Source organism: Rhinolophus sinicus, chromosome 17 (assembly GCF_057876585.1).
Source record: "Rhinolophus sinicus isolate RSI-liver-muscle chromosome 17, RSI-T2T, whole genome shotgun sequence".
NCBI lineage: Eukaryota > Metazoa > Chordata > Mammalia > Chiroptera > Rhinolophidae > Rhinolophus > Rhinolophus sinicus.
Window position 1 is genome coordinate 12,388,159 of NC_142517.1, and position 23,705 is coordinate 12,411,863.

Below are 23,705 nucleotides of genomic sequence, written 5' to 3' on the forward strand. Positions count from 1 at the left end.
TAAACGATTGTAAAAACCCAGATGATTGAACTTGTTCTCAGGCCACTGGTCCACATGCCATTCTGATGTATCACCATTGTTGGAAATCACTCCCTTAAATGAAAGGGTTAACATCTTGCCAGGAGCTCACAGGAGATGCTCAGCGCCTCGTGAAATCATTCCTGACAATTGTAATCACTTCTGTACAGCGACTGTATTTCCAAGAATATAAAGCACAACATTAAAAATGAGAGAAAAGGAAATCTATTTTCTGTTTGTAACATTATAATTCTATTATAATGGGCAGTTCTTACTAATAATATGCTGCACCTTCTCTTTATACTGTCATGCAGACACAATAGCTGTTACAATGCTGTTGCTTGAGAATGTTAAAGACAAATTTTGTAGCACCTTAGGGTTTGAACAAAGACTGCATGACACCACACAGTGACACTACCCAGTGACACTGTGCAGATGGCCTCATGATGACTAATAATGACTCACTATAAATTCAGGAGAGAAGAAGAGCAAGTTTGATAGTTTATGATAGCTAAAATTGGGATGCAGAATTAAAAAAAACACTTTTGAGTTAGAAATCAGATGAATGGTATGTTGACTATATGAGTGGAACTGAAACGGTGTGTTGGCATACAGTCAGCATTGCATACATGCATGCTGATTGAATAAAGAGGGAAGTTAGATAGCAGATGTCTTCAATGAAATAAAGCCTGAAACAAGGTTATGTAAATATTAACTACTTTTTGTTTGTCCTTTCTTTGGTTGGGTAGTTGAGTGAAGGTTGACTGTATTAACAGATTTGGAAGATTTTCTGCTCAGAAATCATGGATGAGATAAGACCCACGGGTTTAAATTTCCCCACCTTGTGTCAAGTCCTGATCTAACAGAAAATAGTAAGATAAGCGGAAAGAGCTCATGTGAGAAGATGCTCTGTGTACGAGCGTCTTTCCTCACCTGCCACTCTGAGGATGCCTGACCTCTTCCTGCTCCTGGGGTGTCCCCATCCCCTGCCTCATTTCCTTCTTCCCAAAGTCTTTGCTGACTGAAGGCTAAGTGGCATATAGACCATAACTCCACATTCACTCTGCTTTTATTCATCTAACCTCTAGAAAGTCATGCAGGATTGGGAGGACTTTCTGTGCATGAACTCCCTTTATGTGCAAAGTGGGGTGGCGGGAGAAAACATGGGCAGGGATGGTGTAGAGAGCACAGCAGGAAAAAGGAAGCTGAAAAGGTTATTCCACAGTGTTTCTGGATTTTCAGAGGCTTGAAAGTAGAGGATGTGTGAGGTTTCTTTGTATTCTAGACTTGTTCATCTCTGTAATTGGCAGGAGCCCCAAGCAGGACTAGAGCCCGATTTTCTCTGGAGTGGACCCTGTTTAGAGTCGCTCATTTGGCTGACTGAGCACTGCGATTGGTGGATCATGGGAGGTAAACAAGCAGAGGCAGTGGTATCCCAGAGCCTGTGGGAGACAAATGGAAAGAGCTCCAGCATCTGGGAAAACCTCTAATTTAGGGTTCTCGTTTTGGTTTTCTCATGGACTAGCAGTGGAAACTACAGGGTGAACTCGGTTTGCTCATTTTCCTATTTCAGTGCTCAAATTCTCTGATGCAAAAATTTTGTTCTGGCAACATTACTGGTGCCCAGACAATAAATTCCCTTGCAAGTCCCGTCTCATTCAAAGTAGACTAAGCTTTTGGTGAGAGTAGTTAAAGAGCTATAAAACACAGGTTAGTCCTTTCACTCCTAGGGAAGTGTTATGCATGGAGATCTTTCTTTCTTGCTATCTTTCTTGATACTGACTTTTTAACTTACCCTAACACCAGGATTTGATTTGTTTTTGAAGGCCTGGAATTGAAAACAACCAGATAAGGCAATCTTAGGGCACTGTGGAATGGACTACGTCTGGTCACTCAGGACTTGAAACTCTGGTGAGTTTAAGTAATGCCTGTTGAAACCCAGATGTCAGAATCTTACCAGCCCAGTGAGTAGCTCTGGAGAGGGGGCCTGCCATTGAAATTGAGGGAAAGTATAATAGAGAGGCTAAAAACATGGTTTCTGTTGTCATTACTCCTAGGAGGCAAAGCCTGACACTGCCTTTGTCAGCGCTCTGATCTTGTGCTATTGACCTGAGCTTTTCATGCCCCCTTTTTTCTCACATGTGGCATGGGGGTAATACTACCTCTCTCACTGGGTTATTATGAAAATTAATGAGGTATGGATATCAAATATTCAGAGTACTGCCTGGAAATTAGTAAGGAATATATGTAAATCTTTGCTCAAACAAACAAAGAAAACACATCGCAAATGACTCTGAGGTATCAAATCAGAGAACCACTATTGTAAGTGTCTTATGTACATTTGTATTGTCTGAGTCATTCTTTGGTAAAAGAGCAAAACGTTCATAACTAAATGAGAAACTTGGGATTTCAAAAAAGTACACTTGTGTAAAAATAAGAACAGAGCAACTGCAACACCATGTAGAAAGCATCATTTTAAGACTTTATGGGACTAAATCAGCATTTCAAAACCAGTGATAAATGATCTCCTGACTTAATGACTTATAATGTTGTACTGTCAGGCTGTGTTTCTTCTCTTATCCTTCTTCTTTTTTCTCTTTTCCCCCTTCGTTACATTTATTTCATGTACCGTTCATCTTGGTTTAGCTTTCTAAACTGATAATACTCTTAAAGAAAGGAAGCCTTTCTATTTGTTTCATTGATTGAATAAAGTCGATTCTCCTCTTTGTTTATTTTCAAGAGTAGTTAAGTGTTTCTCTACATTTCTCTTAAAACACTCTAAATTTTATTGGTTTTATTGGCATTTTAAATTAGAAATTGTTGAATAAAACGTTTCCAGCTCCCATTTTAAATTTTGAAATTTCAGTGTTATAATGCCTTTTTAATAGAATATTCCCAAAGGCAAGCAATTTCATGATGATTTGTAGCTGTGGCCCTGAGGACACTTTGTTCACAAGTGTATGTATCTGGCCTCCATAGATCTTACAGAGTGCTTTAGGAAGGCCCAGCTTTTTACATCTCTTCTTAACTTACAAAACTGGACCTAGGAGGCCAGGGACCTAGAAAACAGAGGTGACATCCTTTCCTCAGTCTCTGGCTCGTAAAGGACTTTCAGCAATATTTATGACAAAGAGGAGTAAAGGCATTTTTAGCATTGACTTTGTTATTTTTACCTGTTGACAACTGAAAATGTGTGATTATTGCTTCATGAACTGAAATTTGGCTGCCTGGTTTCTTAGGGAACAGAAATAAAAGAGCAAAGTATTTGGTTAATGTGAGACGGCGGAGAGTTGGGAGAGTTGGCAGGGGCCCCTGCTGTGTTGCATGGCGATTTCTGGATTATTAGCCATGAAAATAGCCACCTTCATCCTATAAATGAGAAAGGAATAAGCTGTGTCTCTTAAGTAAATGAATAAAACATATTCAGCCATATCTGTGCAGGGGCAAACCAATTTCACTTTAATTAGAGAACTGATTAGTGAAACCCCAGAGGACTTTACCAGGATAGATCCTGTTAGAGGACTCTACTCATGCTGAATATACATATATATATATATATATATAGTCACACACACACACACACACACACACACACACCCTGTGGTATGGGTTTATAAAGCTCTTTAGGAGAAAATTCAGTCTAATTCCTCATTATACCTAAGGAAAACTGAAGTTAGGAAACCACATCTAATCAATATTCTAAAGTGCCTCTTTTTCTACTTTTAATAACTACTTGTCTCCTGTTAGGCATTGAACTGTGTCCCTCAAAATTCATATGTTGAAGTCCTAAACCCCAACACCTCAGAATCTGACCTTATTGGGAGATAAGCTCTTTACAAAGGTAACCAAGTTACAGAGAGGTCATTATGATAGGCTCTAATCCAATGTAATGGGCGTCATCCAAAAGGGGAAATTTGGATGCAGAGATAGTCACTCATAGAGGCAAGAAGATCTGGAGAGACACAGGGAAAGATGGCTGTATGTAAGTCAAGGAGAGCAGCCTGGAGCAGATCCTTCCTTCACAGCTCCCAGAAGGAACCAACCACGCCAAAACACTGACCTGGGACTTCCAGCTTCCAGAACTGTGAGACAATGCATTTTATTGTTCAAGCCACTCAGTCTATGGCACTTTGTCACAGCAGCCCTAGCAAATTAATACATCCTCCATCTATAAAAAGAAAGTCCTCCCATCCCAGGAATTGAGTTACCTCAGTGATTGGACTCCCTTTGCCCAATGTCTATCAAGTTTCTGCTGGCCAGGGAACCTTCCAGCCATCCTGTTTCCCTTCCTTGTCAGTCTATCCAGAGGACAGAACTGTTAGCTTGGGACGATGGACTCTGTGGTTTCCAGTCTCTGGGCTATGGATCTGGGACCTCCCCCACCCCTGGTGATGCATTGGGTTTCTTTGACAATTCTATGGTTTCTCCAGGAGAGATCAGTCACTTTATTCCCAAACATTTTGTGTTCAGAGGTCTACAGATCACCGTGTTGCTTTTCTAGGATCTCAAAAATCTAATTTTTAAAATCTTTATTACTAAGGAAATTCTAGATCTGCTAACTCAGGAGCCACCTATCAATTTACGAAAAATGAGACCTTCAAAGTCATCTTCTAGCACTAACTGAAGTTTTTTCATCCACCAGTAACCTATGCTACAACCAGAAATCTGCAAATTGCTACTTTTAAAATTCTCTCTCTCCCTTTTCCTCCACCCCTTCCTCTCCCTTTCTTTCAACATATTTTTATGTTCCCTACTTTCTGGATCATCTCTTTCCAGTGTGTCTCAAAGGAATTAAAAACATGCCAGCTTATTTTACAATAATTTGCTTAACTAAACATAGAGATCAAGTTCATATTTCACTGTGTTCTGTGTGCCTTTAGTCAGTTTTCTTTGGCATAAAAATGCATCAGTCCTGCTTTCCCTCAGAAACACCATTTAATAGCAATAGATTTTCTGGAGAATATATGCAAGCCAGGTGCCCCAGATATTGAAATTACTGCTATAGGTAAACTCTTAATTCTCTCTCTCTCTCTCTCTCTTTTTTTTCTTTTTTCTTCTTTTGGTCTCTATACAAACTTGGAGTCCCAAACAAGATATTTTTTGAAAAGCCCAAACAATGATTAATTTCTTCTCATCTCTTGTGAGATAGAGCAAAGTGTATAACTTAATAAATGTGCTGAGAAAAGATATTTCTTTCATGCTAGCAATTCCACTGGAGACCTAAGTGTTACTTCAAAGAAGTAGAATCCAAATTTAACCTAAGATCAGAATATAGTTCTTGTCATCCAGAAATATATTTCCGGGTCCTAACAGAGTAGGAGTTTGGGAGAATTTGAAAATAGAGTTGGTACTAATAATTCAGATAATTGTGACCTCATAGACTTTACCCATTTGGTCATTTATTTACATATCTATACAACAACTCATGTGTTCAAAATTGGTAAATACCTATTCTGTGTAAGAAACTCATACTTGAGAAAAAATGAAATGAACTGAGTGAATAAATGACTAAAGATTATTTGGCATGAGACAAACCTGAACTCAAATCTTAATTCCATTACTTATAAGAAATGACCTTACATAAATTTACTAAATTTTGTTTACCTCTCCTTTACATCTGGTAAATGTGAATGATAATGACATACAAGTTTATTTCTAGGAAAATAACTTAGTTTGTATATGTAACATTCCTGGCATAGTGATGTTTTTGTATATTGATCCTTCTACTTTCTTTCCTTTTCATCTGATTTCTATGTTATTCCATATCCCTTTGTTTGATCTCTCTTTATCTAGGAAATCTCTTCCTGCAGAAAAACTCTCCCAACTTCTTGGACTTTGTGTCTTGGCTTTGTTTTTTATGAGTTTGCTTTTGATTGTTAGTAGTCCTGAACTTGTCTTTTTATGGATTTGCATGCACATATTAGGTTGGTGCAAAAGTAATTGCAGTTTAAAAGGTTAAAAATAGTTGCAAAAACCCCAATTACTTCTGCACCAACGTTACAATTTATGGCATGTCACTTAGAAGTTAAAGTGAACTAATTTTCAGGATTGACTCACAGAAAATTGTGAAGTTGATGAATATATATCAACTAAAGGGATCTTGTCAGAGAAAACAGCTTCATGGGAGCCATTATTTAGGGTGGATCTAACGTTCAGCTCTCTGGATCACAAACAAAAAGGGAGATATCCAGAGGATCTAAGGATTTGTAAAATCTTTAGATCTAAGGATTTGTAAAAAGTTAGAGACTCAGGATGGAAATTTTTGTTTTTTCTTTGGGAGGATATAGAATATTTTTGGTATCATTTAGGCCTAGGGTGGTTGCATGAAGTTGTAGTAGATCTTAGATATTGATTTTTCTGGTTCAGGTTAACTATGCATAGACAACAGCCTAATTAAAATTTATTTTCAACAAAATTGAATAACTGGGGCCAAAAACAGAGCACATTCCAACCTTAATTATTCCAACATTTCTTACTTTGTTCTGTTATTTCTTCATCCCTACCCTGCCTCCAATTGTTTGCTCTCCATCCTCCCAGTTATTGTTATCCTTCTTTCTTGTTACTGAGACAGTATGGTTAAGTGTGTAGACTCAGATAGAGTATGATGGTGTATATCTGTTACATTGCAACTCATCTGTAAGCAGATTAAAATTATGGTAGAACTACTGTGGGTTAACTAGGATAACTTAAGTACCATTTATAATGCTTAAAACAATGACTGGCCCGTATAAAATGCTTATTAAATATTGTCCACTATTATTATTGTATGAAGAGAGAAAATTGAGATTCTGCATTTTGTTCAAAAATTAATCCTTAGACTCTCTAATCTATTTTACCTGCTTTTTTTTTTGAGAACTAGGAATGCTTTTTGGTATATTTATAGTTCTAAACATCTCTCCAGGGCTTTCATGCTGCCTATGTGAAAGTGATAACTAATTCAGTGATGTCATAGTTAAGATATTTATAATTACATGTATAGTGAGTGAAACTTTACATTCTACAGCAAATGGCAAACATAATTTATAACTTTAAGTGAATAAATACATCTTAACAAATGTGGCTTCCTATAACAAAAATTCATAGTCTCAAGTTTCAAAGTCAAGAGTTCTTAAAAATATTATAATAAATATTTCAATATTATAGGAAATCAATTTGTACATTTTGGTAAACAAATACGTAGACCCCCATCTTTATGATGATGTATAGAGTACATACAGATTTAGTTTAATAGCACTGGTTTGTGAATATTTTTAAACATTCTTACTTGTGTATATAAATAAGACTAATGTCTTCCCCGGATCGCTTAACCTTTTCAAAACACTTGTGTTGAGAACTTCTTTTTTTTTTCTTTAAGTGCTTTAAGATTTTAAAGCTTGTGACTTTAAACATATATACCTTAACTCAGGATGACTCAAAGATATTCAAATTTCCACAAGTCCCTTATCATTAATATTATTGAAACTAATGAGAACAAATAATAAATCAACAAAAAGTAAATAGCAGAGTAGCAAATAATTATATTTTTCTCATGAAAGAAGAGTTTGCTAATACTGTGTGATGCCCAATATTACCTGACTTTTTCATGTTTTTTAATGTCTTCATAACTAACCATAATGGTTACTTTAATGTTTCCACTTGGCTAGGCAATGCTGTCCCACTGGTTCTGAAACATCAATCTAAATGTTGCTGTGATTAACACATTTTGATTAAAGATTATTTATTACCTTCCATCATGTAGGTAGGCCTCATGCAATTAGTTGAAGGCCTTAAGAGTAAAGACTACATTTCTTAAAGAGAAGGAATTTTGTAGGCTGCAACATGGAAGCCCTGCCTGAGTTTCTAGCCTGCTGAACTATAGAATTTGAACTTGAGACCATTACATCAGAATGAATTTCCAGCTTGTTGGCCTGTTCTGTGGATTTCAGACTTGCCAGCCCTCACAATCACTTGAGCCTATTTAAAAAAATAAATCTCTCTCTTTCTCTGTACACACACACACACATCATATATATGTGTGTATATTAACTATGACATCATATATATGTGTATATGTACATATCTTATATAAGTATACACATTACGTATACTCATACGCATCATATATATACACGTCATACACACACACACACACACACACACACTATTGGTTTTGTTTCTCTGGAGAACACTAATACACTCTCAAAGAAATAGATAATTTTCTTAATGTTTGCCATTAATATCCTCTCTAACCAAATTGATCATGTGCTTCTTGAATCTTACTTGAATTTCACTAGAGAGGGAATGTACCTTTTCCTTCACAACAAGCCAAAGAACAAAAACTAAACAACAAAATGCAGTCATTTGGAAACTCATTATGGAGACTGAATTATCAGAACATGATTTGATAACTTAGAATCATAGGATTTTACAATTATTAGGGCTTTCAACAGCCACAGAGTCCTGCCTCTGATATACGTAACAGCCTAATATAGACTGCTATAATTCAGTTACTTCCATCATAAAACTCATCTCTTTTGGTGTAAGAAATCAGACATTGCAATCCGTGGTTTCACACACTAGTATTTCCTTGGTAGTAATACCTAACTTAATAATACCTAATTCTGTGAAATATATCTGGGCTTTGCTCAATTCCTATTTAGGTTCTCTTTCTGTTTTGTCTATAGTGCTGAAGTCAAGCAAATAAAACAATAAGGAACACAGAAGTTGAACGACATGCTGGACTCCCTTTCCGGTCCCCTAAGATTTTTTTCCAGATTATGCACATCTTTGAAATGTTCAAGATGGAGATTTGAGAACTAAGTTTTGGAAACAGAAGAGGAGTTGAAGTTGGACATTTCCTGGTATTCTTAGAAGAATCAGCAGTGTTTATCAACTGACAAGCGAACTGAAGACTTCCATTGACCTCCATCAGTTAAATGACCCATCCAGCACCCAAGGAATGATTTTTCACTTCAAATGCAAGGTGAAAAGTTATCACCACATTCTGTCAACTTAGTAACACACTGCTAAATGAGGCACTATAGCACGTGAGGTAAAATGATCTCAAGGAGAAAACTGGGGCATCTTGTTGAACTGGAACAGAAGAGTGACTCCAGAAATAGGTTGATACATATATTAGTTGACTTTTGACAAAGGTAACATGGTGATTCAATGGGTAAGGGAATTCCTTTCAGCAAATTATACTGGGATAACTGGATATCTAAATGCAAAAAAAATAAATAAAAAATTCTTGACTCGAACTTGGCCCCATATACAGTTGACCCTTGAACTCAAGATTGAGCAGTATGGGTTTATTTATATGTGGATTTTTCTCAATTGACCTGCACAGTTCAATTGACCTATGTAATTCAAATTCTCCTTATTCATAGTCTACCAGCTGTTGAGAATCTGGATATGTGAAGGGCTGACTTGAGTTATATGCAGAATTTTGACTTTGTGGGCAGTAGGTACCCCAGACTTCATATTGTCTGTGGGCAAACTGCACCAATGTTTAAAAAATAAATTGGACTTAATCAAAATTAAAAACATCTGCTCTTTAAAAACACTTTGGTAAGAAAGTGAAATGATAAGCCATAAGCTTGGAGAGAATACTTGAAAAACACATATTTGATAGAGGACTTGAATCTAGGATATATGTAAGACTCTTTCAATCCAATTATAAAAAGGGAACTCAAAAATGATCAAAAGATTTCAACAAATACCACTAAAGGAGAGCTATGGAAGACAAACAACACATGAGAGGATATTCAATACTATTAATCATTAGGGAAATTAAAATTAAAATAGTCTGGCACACTACCACATGACCATTAGAGTAGGCAAAATAATAATAATTAATAATAATAATAACAAGCACAGTGCTGCAGAGGATATGGAACAACTGGAATTTTTGTGCATTGCCACTGGGAATGCAAAATTATACAGCCACTGTGGAAAATAGTTTAGCAGTTTCTTAGAATGCTAAACCTGCAGTTACCACATGAACGAGCAAACCCACTCTCAAGTATTTATCTAAGAAAAATGAAAACATATGTCTACAAAAAGACCTCCATGTGACTGCATAGCAGCTTTACCCATAATAGCCCAAATTAGAAATCATCTAAATGTTCACTACCTACTGAATGGATAACCAAATTGTATAATATGCATATAGTGAAATACCATTAAGCAATAAAAAGGAATGGACTATTGAAATATATAATTACAGGGATGAATCTCAAAAGCTTTATGCTTGCTCTGTGAAGGAAACTAGACCAATACAATTCCATTCATAGTGCATTTCAGAATAAAGATTATAGGGAAAGAAATTCATATACGATGTGGGAGGAGATTGATACAAAGGGGTAAAAGGAAACTCTGGGTGGTAATGGAAATGTTTTGTTTTCAACTGCGTTGGTGGTTACATGACTGTATATGTTTGTTAAAACTCATTGAACTATACATCTAAAAGGTGAATTTCATTATGTGTACATTTTACCTCAATAATAATAATAGTAATAATAGTCAAGTGACTGGAGAAATATATCTGCAGCATATGAAAGGCAAAAGCATAAAATAAAGAATACACAAAGAACATCCAAAAAATAAATTTGAAAGAAGAAATGACTCTAGAAAAATAGGGAAAGGAAAATTATGAAAGAAGAAACTTGAATGAGTCCAGGTTATACAGCTTCTAAGTGATGGAATCAGGATTCAAAGCCAGCCAGTCTGAATCCAAGAGCCCTGAGCCTAATTACTATGCTGAAATTGAAATTACACATACCTAGCAATCCCATCTCTTAATGTTTACTTGACAGAAACCCTAGATATAGTGCAAAGTTTTAAATACAAATATGTTCCCTGTCACGTGATTGGTGATAGTGAGAAATTAAAAATAGTAAGGAAATAGATACACAAAATGTGGTATTTTTATGTGGTAGAATTCTATAAAGTAGTAGTAATAAGGAACAACCAGATCTTTATATCATAGCCAAGGGGTTATTGTACGAACTCTGATAATGGTGCCAGTATCTGGGTTCAAATCCCATCTCTACTACTTACTGCATGTGTGACGTTGGACAAGTAACTCGTGTCTGTGTCTTAGCTTTGTCATCTATAAAGTAAGAATAATAACAGTATGTACTGAGTAGGATTACTATGAAGATTGAATAAGCTAATATTTGTAATAAAGTGCTTAGAACAGTACTTAAAAGTGCTGCAGAAATGATAAAAAAATACACAAGTACATACATATCAACATGAGTAGATTTTAAAAATAATTTTCAATATAAAATTATAAATATATGTGCAATAAAATTACAATCTTATAATTTAAAACAATAAACTGTGTAAACTGAAAATATGTATAAAGAAAATTCCATGGAAAGCTACTCAGAACTGAATGCATTACTGGGATGACTTTGGAAAGACAGGAAGGCTGAGTTTGCCCCACAGAGGGATTATATCTGTAATGTTTTATTTCTGACAGAGAGAATGAGGGAGGAAGGGAGAGAGACAGGGAGAGAGGGAGAGAAAGAGAGAGAGAGAACTACAAAACGGTAACAATTGTGAATTTAGGCATTCCAGAAGACTACCCTAAAGTTTGCTTTATTACTCCATGTAAATTTCTTTATTTTTATTTTATTTTTTCATGTTTGAAGGGATTTGGGTAAATGCGAGTGTAAGGAGATCAGAGAGGTCTGTACGTAGAGTCCTTTAGGAATCAGCCACACCGGCCTTTTCATTGAAAATGAAAGTTATGGATAATGTGGTTCTGAAGACATAAAATGGGTCAGTTTGCAGCAGGGAAAAGCTGCAGTGACAAAGTGGAGTGAGTGCCATGCTAAGGAGATTCTGTAACAGTCAGGCAGGATGTCTACTAGGAAAGCAGCAGCCCGAAGCCGCCTTGCATGGGTGCCTGGGAGGGAGGCCAGAGCAGAGAGGGTGAGAGATTCTCCATTCATTTACCCAGAAATGGGTCTGTCAGCCCATTCCTAGCAATAATGTTTAACAGATAAATCACCCCCTGGGTGAGAGAATTCGGCAAGTAAAATCTTAGGGAAGAATAGCTGTTGTGAAGAAGGACCTCTGGGGATGGGCCCATAAAACACCCTTGGTCTAGAGAAAGCAGTTTTGAGAACATATGAGAAAGGTGAGCAAGAAAGGAAAAAGCTCTAGGCTGGAGTATATGAATTTCTGCTACTTCTTAATGTTTGCCTAATTTGAAAGTTAGTCAAAAATCTCTGAAAACATTTGCAAAAGGAGACTGTTGACTTGAAGACTGAGCTATTAATTAGGTGACCTGGGAAACAATTGCTACTCAACTAATTCAGATCATATGTGCCTCGTGGCTGGCAGGGACTCTGAAGTTTGTTTCATTCTATGTAGCGTGGTTGTTCCTCACCACGGTTTCTCCAAAAACAATTGTTTTTTCCATTATCGCATTTTCCCTCTGACATCTCCAGATAGTGATTTTTTTTTCTTAAATGCTCTACCTGTGTCCACAGAGCATGCAGAATATTTTATTCATTCTAGGATCCACCTCTGAATTATTAAAGCTGCTCTAGTTTTGCTTTGCTTTTTCTTCCTTTCAGAGGGACACATTTATTAGCCTTTAGGAGTTATTCATCAGCATTTGCATAAAGTTCACGAATGACTCTAATGAAAAGTGTTAACCTAATAAAATGGGTAGGGGGTGTTAATTGGAATTGACTTATTTCTGAGTTATTTTAACTTTCTTTGCTAGATATAGGGAGCTGGCCTGGAAAAGCAAGAACTTCTGGATATCAGAAACTCTTTTTTTTTAAATATTTTTGGTTTTTTGTTTTTTAGCAGAATCAACTTTTAATAAGAAGAGAGAAATATCACCAATTCAAATCGAATTAAAAGCTGGCATTATAGGGATTCCCATGTGTTGGGGGTGGCATATACTCCTACGGTAAATTTAATATGTGTCATTCATAAAGCGCAGCCTATTTTACTTGGGTGAATCAGAGTGACACTTTAAGTGTTGCACAAGGACACTTCATGTGATACATGCCACACGTTGGATCCTGCTTGGGAAAGATAATCATAAAACAAAGTAACTAAGTGCTCTGAAACAGCCTGCTTTGAAATAAAGCCGGTTAATGTCCAGGTAGGTAAGTCACTCTCTTTTCAACGACAACCCTGAATGCCATTTTCCTTAGTTAAGCTAAATAAAATATCAGATTCAGAAGACAAATGGAGACAAACAAGTAAGAAGCCCTTTTTATTCTCCTCTTCCTTCCCCCCTGCAAACTTAATCCAATTATTTTTTTCTGTTTCTTGGGCTAGAAAGTAGAATATACTTTAAATGTATAAAGATCAGCAATGCATGGAATTCTACTAGCAAGTACTACTCAACGAAAATATTCTTAGGAAAGGTAAACAAGGCTTTATTAGGTTTTTATATCTTAGCATAAATAAACTTAATAGATTCATTCTGAGACAAGTTAAAGTTGAATTTGCTTTTATCTTTGCAGAGTATCTGAATCTTGACTCTGCATAAGGAGACCATGGTTCAAGTTTTAATTTTACTTCTATCTTACTGAGCAATTAGAAGGAATTTATTGAACCTCTCCAAGACATAATTTCTCTAGAGTGGGTTGACCAGAGGATATTCCAGACCCACATGGCTCTAATACTTCAAGTTAGTTGCTTTGCAAAACGGTAACCATCCCTGAAATTCTATTTTAGGTATAAATTAATAATTACAGCTAAGAATGTATATGCTCTTCCATCAAGAAATTAAATAAAAACTGTAAGTTGACATAGAGCATAAGCAGAGAATAACATGTACTATAATACATTAAGTCTCATCAGAAAATACATGGAGAAACTCAGTTCTAGCAAACACCTCATTTTGAAGTTTCTAAATACACCAAAAGGGTGTATTTATTGTTTCCAAAATGTGCATTATCTAAGGAAACACTTTAGGCTTACATTCTGTTTAAGGAAGTCAATTGGCATGGACACCAAAAATGGTGTCTGTACCCCTTAATTCTGATCATTAGCTCAACATATGAGAAAGTCAAGCATATCAAAGAAAAGGCGGGCTCGGTGCTGTGTCAATGAATGCCAAATGTAATTAAGCTAAATCAATGAATATGAGGAATTACCTGGATTAGTTCAAATAGAAAACCAGTAAAAGGTTGCACTGGTAGATTGTCGAGACTACTGAGTATAGTATTTGGAGAAATCCATTATAACATACCTGTGAAGAAAAAGACAAGCTATTTTTAATATTAATAGTAACCACTGATGTTTCTGAGAACTTCATGCAAGTGAAAATAATAAGTTTACGCAATTCCATTTGGTATGACAAGGGCTCACTGCACTCATAGATAATAAGAGGGAGGATATTTGGAAATGTGATGAGCTACAACTTTGAAGTTCAAACCACAGAAAATTCCTGGGGAAAGAAGCCGAGGTACTTCTTCTTAAGTGTATCAGAGTGATTAAAGTACAATTAAGTATGAGAAGATGTGATAAATTAAACCTGAGCAATAACCTAAAGAGGTATTCTTCCATAAAATATTGAGCAAGGAAGAGGAAGTATCTGGACGGTGACACACCCAGACCTAAGAGTATATATAACTTGAAGCCCAGACCATGATTCTGAAACTCAGAGAATCTCCTCCCTCGAAATCAGCTGAACTCACATCTCCATCAACATGTCCTACAACTGCTGCTCTGGGAACTTCTCCTCCCGCTCCCTTGGAAGCTACCTGCGCTACCCAGACTCCTGCTGTGGCTCTTCCTACCCCAGCAACCTGGTCTACAGCACTGACCGCTGCTCCCCCAGCACCTGCCAGCTGGGCTCCTCTCTCTACAGTGGCTGTCAGGAGACGTACTGTGGGCCCAGCAGCTGCCAGACGTCCTGTGTGGTGTCCAGACCCTGCCCGACGTCCTGCTACCACCCAAGGACCTCCACGCTCTGCATTCCCTGCCCGCCAACTTACACAGGGTCTCTGGGCTGTGGGTCCAGCAGCAGCTGCTCCCTGGGCTATGGATCCAGGAGCCGCTACTCCCTGAGCTGTGGTTCCAGTGGCTTCAGACCCCTGCGTTATGGAGTCTGTGGCTTCCCTTCCTTGGGCTATGGGTCTGGATTCTGCCACCCAACCTACCTGGCCTCTAGAATCTGCCAGTCTTCTTATTACAGGCCAACCTATAGATCAGCCTTCTGTAGATCAAATTGTTGAGTTTCCAGACCCTTTGAGCAAAACGTTTCTTTCAATCTCTACTTTAGAACTGCTATCATAGGCTTTTTCAACAACGTTAACCAATCTCTCTCACCACCAGCTCTTCACCCTTTTTCTGGCATTAGGCATTGGCTGACAGACTAGTTCTTTCTGACAGTGAAGTTATTGAATGACCAAAATGCTGAGTCCACTGTCTATAATTTTGAAACAATTGATTCAGAATCACATAAATTCTCCTTATAAAATGTATGGAAGTTCACATTTGTTTGACCTAATAAACTCTTTCACTCTTGCATCTGATATGTTCTCATTGTTGTTTTATTGATTTTCTAAATTTAATTTGTGATCTGTCTTAGGGCTCTAGACCTTCAGAGTACTTTCCCTAGGAAATAAGTTTGGATTTTTGTAGGAAATACATTTCTGTAGGAAATGGCACAAGTCCTGGTATATGCAGAAAGTCTCTGGTCACTCCACTGCCTAAGAATTAAAAATTTTGTGTATTTTCCACTGTCAAAGCTGGTAGAATTTTTATTATTGAGAGTCTCCCCATAATGGAGTCAACATTCTCCTTGTGTTTTCAATGAGGACGACTTAGACTGACAATTATATTTGGTTTTGATTTTACATTTTCAAAATTATATTGAGTTAGAGTTTGTCCAGATATCAGCTAGGCAATAAAATATTTATAAAATATATCAAATATTTGAATAAATCTGATATTTTGGTAAGAAAAAGAGAAAATATGAAGTGTCAGGTGTTGGAAGCCATTATGGTTATCTTTAAATATATGGGCAAATGGGTTTTTCAGTGTGAATGTGTGTGTGTGTGTGTTATGTATGAGACAGAGGGAGAAAGAGAGAGTTAAAGTTTAAAACTGTGAGGAATTGAAAGAGTTATAGGGAGGAATGTGTTGGTTTGCTATAAAGAAATACATATTTATGAATTATAAACTTATAGAATTATTATGACCTGAGTAATTTTCTTTGAACTTACAGAGTTCCTCAAGTAGCAGAAGATGAATAACCCTCTCATCCCCTTGGTTGGTGACTTCTGCATTGAACTGGAGATAAGATTAGACTACTTTTAAAGTTCTACATCTTATAATCTGCCTAAGTCTCCTTGAAATCTACTGCTCAGCTCTGATAGTAAGAAGAAAATAGATTCTTACAGGATACTCTTCAGATCTGTTTTGTTTATTTTATTTTATTTATTTTATTTGAGTAAGTTATTTATCTCCAAGGCTAAATATAATGTCAGAATTCAGTTAAAAATTTTCCATAATATATTTAGTAATAACTCTCCATGAGTGGGAGAATAGCTGTCAAAGATTCTAATTTACTACAATCATGTCCTATGAGTGTTTATTCATTTGTCTTCCCTCTTCATCAAACTTTTTCTAATTGAATCTGAGAAAAGAGGGCCTCTTCTCTCATACCAGGTTGGACAATTAAGTTAGCAAACTTGATGCAATGATATTGCTAACATTTTTGGATATCAAAGAGATTATTCATTATAAATTTGTACCTACTGGACAAACGGTTAACCAAGTTTACTACTTGGAAGTGCTGAAAAGGTTGTGGGAAAAGGTTAGAGGACCTGATCTTTTGGCCAACAATTCATGGCTCTTGCATCACGACAATGCACCAGCTCACATGGCACTGTCTGTGAGGGAGTTTTTAGCCAGTAAACTAATAACTGTATTGGAACACCCTCCCTACTCTCCTGATCTGGCCCCCAGTGACTTCTTTCTTTACCCGAAGATAAAAGAAATATTGAAAGGAAGACATGTTGATGACATTCAGGACATCAAGGGTAACACAATGACAGCTCTGATGGCCATTCCAGAAAAAGAGTTCCCAAATTGCTTTGAAGGGTGGACTAGGTGCTGGCATCAGTACATAGCTTCCCAAGGGGAGTACTTGGAAGGTGACCATAGTGATATTCAGCAATGAGGTATGTAGCACTTTTTCTAGGATGAGTTCATGAACTTAATTGTTTAACCTCGTATACTTAAGACAGTAAAGGACTAAGCATGAAGGTCTGGAAACCATGTCCTCTGTGCATAGAATTCTAACCAAGAGATGGAGAACAGAGGAAGCAAGACAAAGGACATAGTTGAGAGGCTCTTGGTGATACAGGAGCCTCTGGCTCTCATCCCTCAAGCCAGCTTTATTAGCCCTTCATTGATTATAGATCAATAATGTCTTCTTTTGGTTTAAACTAATTAAAACAATTAAAATGAAATCAGATTTCTGTCACTCACATCCAAAGAATACTAATTATTAAAAATGTGTCATCTAGTGCAGTTACTCATTGACTTTGGTGTAAATAGGCAGTTAACATTTTCATTACTAAAACAAAAAGATGCTGTGAGTTTGAATTATTGTTATTAGCATTGAAGGTGGATTACTAATTCTTATTTCAATAATGTGGAATGAGTAAAATGTGGAATAAAGAACACATCTTGGATAACAAACTCAAAGGGGTCACAGTAGGTTGGCCAGAGAGAAAGTCTTGGGAACACATTCAGCAAATGTAATAGAACTTGAAGCTTCTAATTTCAGGCAAGGAAGGCACCAGGCTCTACAAGGAGTGATGGGTACAGAAAAAGGTTTAGAACTGAGAAAAATTCCGAGAATTCAGAAGGAAGGGGTATCCAAACACACAGAGAACCTAGTTCTGTAATGAGTTGGAGAATTTCTCCATTCTAATGAAATCTTTGTAAGGAGAGGCCAAAAACTAAAGCAGAAGCAAACAGTATTTTAATACTTCAATATTTAAACTTTTCAAAGTATAATGTGAAGATTCAGATTTCAGGGATCAGACAAGATTAATACCTTCTGTGTCCTTTATTCTCTGCATAATAATCTTTTCTTAGTATCTCATTAAATATGTGTTGAGCTTTAACTTTGCACTAGAGTTCTGTGAAATCCTCAAAACTTAGAAAAAATTAAGACATTTGGTTTTGAAGAGTTAGTTCATGTCGAGTGAGAGAAATGAATTTTCTCTCATCTTGGTGTGAAGGGCGGGTGTGATGAGAGCTTTAGGAAGAGGTAACTGCATCAACAATGGAGCAATTGCTTTGATGAATGTGTTGTGGGGTTTAGGGAGGAAAACTACAAGTTATTTTTTATTAATGTGTGATATCTGGGAAGCAAGAGGTAAAGTATTACATAATAATTAAAAGTGGGATTGCCTAACCCTGCAGGTTCACAAATAGACAGAAACAACACTGATGCCTGAGAAAGCCTGAGCTTTGTGTCTGGGTTAACAAGATGTCAATAATAAAAAATAACCTTCACGTTTAATATGCGGGAATGGTTCTTTGGGCTTATATTATTCTTAGGTAGCAAAGTTAATGTGCTTATTTATGTGACTGAGGGCTCATTCAGTTGCAATTAACAGTCTAATAAAATGCTAACACATGCAGGGCAGAGTTTAAGTCTGCAGACTATAACTTGAGAGGCACTGCATTCTAAATGAAGGGAATGTGATTTATTGTTCAAATTTAAAATATGTAGCTCTTCACCAGGAAATCACACCTCTCTCCATGCCTTACCTCCTGCTGCTCTGGAATTTCTCCTTACTGTCCCTTAGGGATATTCTGGTTTCCTAGTGTCCTGATATGTCTGTTCTCATCCATCAATTTTGTTTACAGCAGTGTCTCATTCTTAAGAAGACACTTACTTCAGGGTTACACAATTGTTTGCCTCCTTAAATGTTGCACCCTAAGCTCCTCATTTGCTCACTCTAGCCCTTGTCCTGTACTTCATATACCTCTACTCCCTAATTATTCCTTACCTGGACTGTCACATACCTGTACTTGCTACTTAAGAACTGTTGCCTTCAGCAGCTCCCAACAAATTGTTGACACAGAGTCTTTGGTCTAGGGACACAACAGTCGCCACCTCTGGGTTGTGTACCCTTTTTCTGTTACCCAACATACTTTCTTCTTCTGTAAGTTGTTTGTATAATTTGCCAACCAGTCTGTATATATGGATTATGCATCAAACAGCTGCATAATAGAATTGTTAATACAAAGACTACACAAGCTTCTAGTGATGTGGAATCTTCCCTGCACAATCAATTATTGTCAAATATGACCATGCCCTTATCGTCCTGTGGTCTTTCCCTGGATCAACCATACCTGTTCTAAGATATCCTTTATACTAGGACAAACAATGATCTACTTAGAGCAAAAGTAGCCTTTGTCCATTAACCCTTCCATTTCATTACTCCATTATTATTATTTTTTTAATCTTAGTAATGTTTCATTTCAAGGATCACCATTTGTAATGAAGTGGATCCTTACAAGCAAATAAAAAACAAGACAGAAAAATGAGATTGTGGAGCTATAACTCACTGGCACCAAAATTGTGCACTCTATTATTTTTCATCAGTGTGTGTGTTCTGGTATATATTTTGCGTGCTTTGGTTTTAAACAAAATATTTTCTTGTGAAATATACACTACATTTTCAACATAGAGGAATGTAGCTATATATAGGATTAATATAGGTAGACTAAAGTTTTAAAATCTCTCAATTTTTCCCCTCCTTGTGGAACCATATAAAGGGAAATAAAGCAAGTAAAATATATATTGGGAGATAGGTTCTATTCCTGGTTCTCTGCTAACTATTAATTTTTGATCTTATATACATCACCTAATTTCTTTGGGTATAGTCTTCTTGACTTGTAATATGAGATGATCCTTGACAATCTGTGGTCTCTAAGGTTCCTTCCATAATTACCACCTCTCCATATTATATGATAATAGTAGCATTTGAGAGGTGGGCTGGTATGGTCCCCATAACAGTTTATATTCTTCTATGTATCCTGAGGAAGGAAGAAGAGAGGGCAAATGTTTAAAATGTGATGCGATATAAAACAATAGTGTTAAATGTATAATAACTTCAAAAAAGTAAAATCATGATCCTCGTGTAAATAGAAAATAGGCACATTAAATATTTTATGTAAATAATTGAATAAGGGGACCATTAAGAAGCTACAACTGGTTCAAAGGGGAACTCAGAGAACACATATCAGCTGTGAGAATGCTGAAATGAATTCACAAAGATAGATGCAGTGGTTACTATAGACGGAGTAAAAATCAATGACATTTTCATTTCTATGGACAAGAATCATTTACATTATTTTCAATTTTCTACAACGTACAGAGTTATACAATAGATCAAAAGCAGTGAAAAGTGGAGATACTGTGAAGGTGAACTAGACAGGTCATATAGTAATTCATTCCTACACTCCCTGTTTCAAAGGCTCACAATTTTTTTTTCTGACAAAAATATGTGAAATCAGTAATGTTAATTGTTAAACACAGTAATACATGTGCTGCAACAGTGTAAACATAATGTTTTCCTTCAATATAGAAGCTAAGAAGTAAAAGAAGAAAAAGGAATTATGCATGCCATTTTATGGTACACTCCAAAGCCTGTCAGTTAAAGCGACAAGATGCATTATCACCGATGTATGGAATTACTTATGCATTATTCTGTCTACTCTCCTTATCAACGTCAGCTTTTCTAATGGCACTGCATCTGCTTTTTACTTGGGGGAAAATAATATTATGTACGTGTGTGATATTTTGACTTGATTTTTCTTTCTGCCCTCCCCACACGTCACCTCGCCTCAACTGCTACACTACTATTTAATATTGCAGCTTAGATAAAGAACAAGTTTTACTCCTTTTTAAAACCTCAGATTTAATTTAATTAAACAAGATTTTATGTAAAATAAAATAACAAGACAAAATAGATGTTCCGTATTTCTGATTCATTACCCCTTTTAATTTTCTAATAAAATATTATCCATTGATGGAACAGTTCTCCATCTGATTATGGTGGTGGTTACATGAACTCTATACATGGAACAACATACATAGAACTATACACATACACACATACACAAATGAGTGCAGGTTTAAACTTGTAAAACTGAATATGAAGTCTGTAGTCTAGCTGACAGTACTGCACTAATGTCAAGTTCCTGGTTTTGATAATGTGGTACAGTTAAATTGGGGGAAGCTGGGGGAGGTTCAAGGGACTTTATGTACTATTTTTGCAACTTCCTCTTAGTCTATAATTATTTTTAAAAATGGTTTAATTAAAGTTAACCATATGTTGAGACCTAAGTAGACTATTCATTGGTATGATGTGTCATAACGTTTATAATGCAAATTTCTCGTAGATTTATACAGACACACTAAAGTCTGTCAGTTAAAGAGACAAGATGCCATTATCGTTGATGTATGGAAACTCTTAATGTGCTAAAGGTAAATATGGGGGTTGTGAATCAAGTCAAAGGATTAGAACTTGCTCAAAGTTTTTCTTTCCTCCCATGGTTACTGCATGTCTATCTCAGAATTTGTAAGATTTTCCATGAATCTCCATTTTGTTTCCTGATGGAGTCAGTATTTATTTCTCAGTTCCAATCCCAAATGACTAAAACCCCATTTCCCAATGTTTGTCTTTTGGAACACTGGTCTTTAAGGGATATTAATAGATTAGATACAAAGTTTACATTTACGTGATGAATATTGGACTAACCAAGTTAATCAAGTTTGCGTTCTTCCTCTTTCAGAGTTTTTAAATATGCTTAAGCATGCTGTGAATTTCTGAAGGAGGAGAGGAGGGTTACAGATTCCCTCCCCTCTCTGCTGCATGGTGGGGTTGGCAGAGACACCGCCTGAGATTTCCCAAGTTCTTTGGACCAGATCATACTGTAATGTTTAGTCAAAATTCACACTCCACGCAATGAGTTACTGCCCTATTTCAAGAAATTCCTGCAAATGCATAATACTTAGGTTTGTCTCTGATATAATCTCTTTTTGGTACTTTACCAGCAAAATAACCCTATGTCATGTAATTGAAGGGACAGCTGTTATCACACTCATGATCATAAAAGAAAAGGAGAATAGTGGCTGATTCTTTTTTTTTTAACAGCTTACTCTTTTTGCTGAGCAAATGACCACAGAGGTTAATGTCTGGACTGTAAAATTGATTGCAGGGACTTCACTTTCTGTGTCCTATGGGGAGTGCAAGGTGAAGAGGTGTCATTGATTGTTCATCTTCTCCAGCTTATAAACCAAATTTGAAAAAATGCTTTAGCTTCAACAATTTCAGGGTGATTTTTCAGGGCCTATTACTGCGTAAGTAAAGCAGGGAAAACAAACGGTCAAACCACATTTAGCAAATCCTCGGGAGCTGCAAACTTTCTTCTGGGAGAGTGATGTGGAAATGTTCTCATAATCGATTGTCAACATGTGGAGAGGAATGCTTTGTACAACAGGACTACATTCATTGAAGTCATGAGATGGAATTTCCTCAGCAGGGTTTTCATTTTCAAATTCTAGCCAGGAGAAGAACATGGCTATGAATTCTAAAATGACCTGGTTTAGCACTTTGCCTGGGCTAGTCTCCTCGCTTCCATTTTATTCCTATCTCCTGAGAGGTTTTAAAAGCTAAAGAGCTTAGTAATAAAACGTCACCTCCTCTACATCCTGCATTTGGTCCTCAGCATTTGTTAGCTCTATCTTGTGGCTTCACAAACTTGGGAGGTAGGATTGGGTAAGGAAATATCTGGAGACAGACAGAGCTCGTCTTATTTTTTCTGGCTTTTGGAAGTTTTTACTAAAATAATATCAATACATTATTTAACACATTGTTACATTTTTATATCTGAAAAGTGAAAATAATACTAGGTAGTTCATAGGGCTATAATGAGTAAAATATGTATGACAATAATGTAATATAGAGTAAGAGCTTTTAGATTTTGCATTTATTGAAGGTACTTACTGTGCCCCAGATATCTTTACTGTTCTGAGCACATTACCCTGAATATGCAGTGTGACTGTCATATATTTGACAATTATTGTTCACGTATCAATCTCCTTTTAGCAAGCAGGAAGAACACAGAATAGGCTTTGGTCTGTACTACTGAGATTTCTAAATGTATGCAAAGGGCATCACTATTTCAAGCATAAGCAAAACAACTGTTGCTTTTTCAAATATGGAAAAATAAACAAATAATATGTTCCAAAGTGTACTTGTAACCAGTTCAACATATTTTCTTGCCAATGGTAAATCTGCACTGATTGCTACGGCGGGACAGAGTAAACAGGCAAGAAAAGTGTACAGACCTTCCTTAAAAGACTCCTTACCTGCTGAGGAACTACTGTGGATAAACTCCTGTGACTCATACAGCGTATGATGAGAGCCACTGGAAAGTCAGAAGGACGTGACTGTGGAAACAAAGTGCCACCTGGCACCCGTTAGCCCACCAGTTCCGATTCTTGGGGGCCGCGGTCTCTATGATTACTCACTCATGATTCTGTTGGGAATGACATACCGAAATTGCTTACTAATAGTCTGGAAACTCAAAATGAATGAGCCCCATAACTTGTTATCTTTGCTTGTTGAACTTAGAAGTATTGCCGATACGGGTAGAGAATGGAGGCATATTACCTTCAAGCT

General features: G+C 36.6%; 2 protein-coding genes across 2 annotated transcripts in view; one reads left to right on the forward strand and one right to left on the reverse strand.

Moving 5' to 3' along the window:
• LOC109446496 (keratin-associated protein 13-3-like) overlaps positions 1–23,705 on the reverse strand; it is a 111,912-nt gene that overhangs the window by 4,566 nt on the left and 83,641 nt on the right. The window contains exons 2-3 of the mRNA XM_088794067.1: positions 19,881–20,052; positions 14,136–14,230 (exon numbers count right to left, since the gene is read on the reverse strand). The gene's annotated coding sequence lies outside the window, so the exon portion shown is untranslated. The remainder of the gene's footprint in view (positions 1–14,135; positions 14,231–19,880; positions 20,053–23,705) is intronic.
• LOC109446495 (keratin-associated protein 13-2-like) lies at positions 14,659–15,507 on the forward strand. Its single transcript, XM_019729919.3, has one exon. The coding sequence runs from the start codon at positions 14,691–14,693 to the stop codon at positions 15,216–15,218; it is 528 nt and encodes a 175-aa protein (XP_019585478.3). The 5' UTR covers positions 14,659–14,690; the 3' UTR covers positions 15,219–15,507.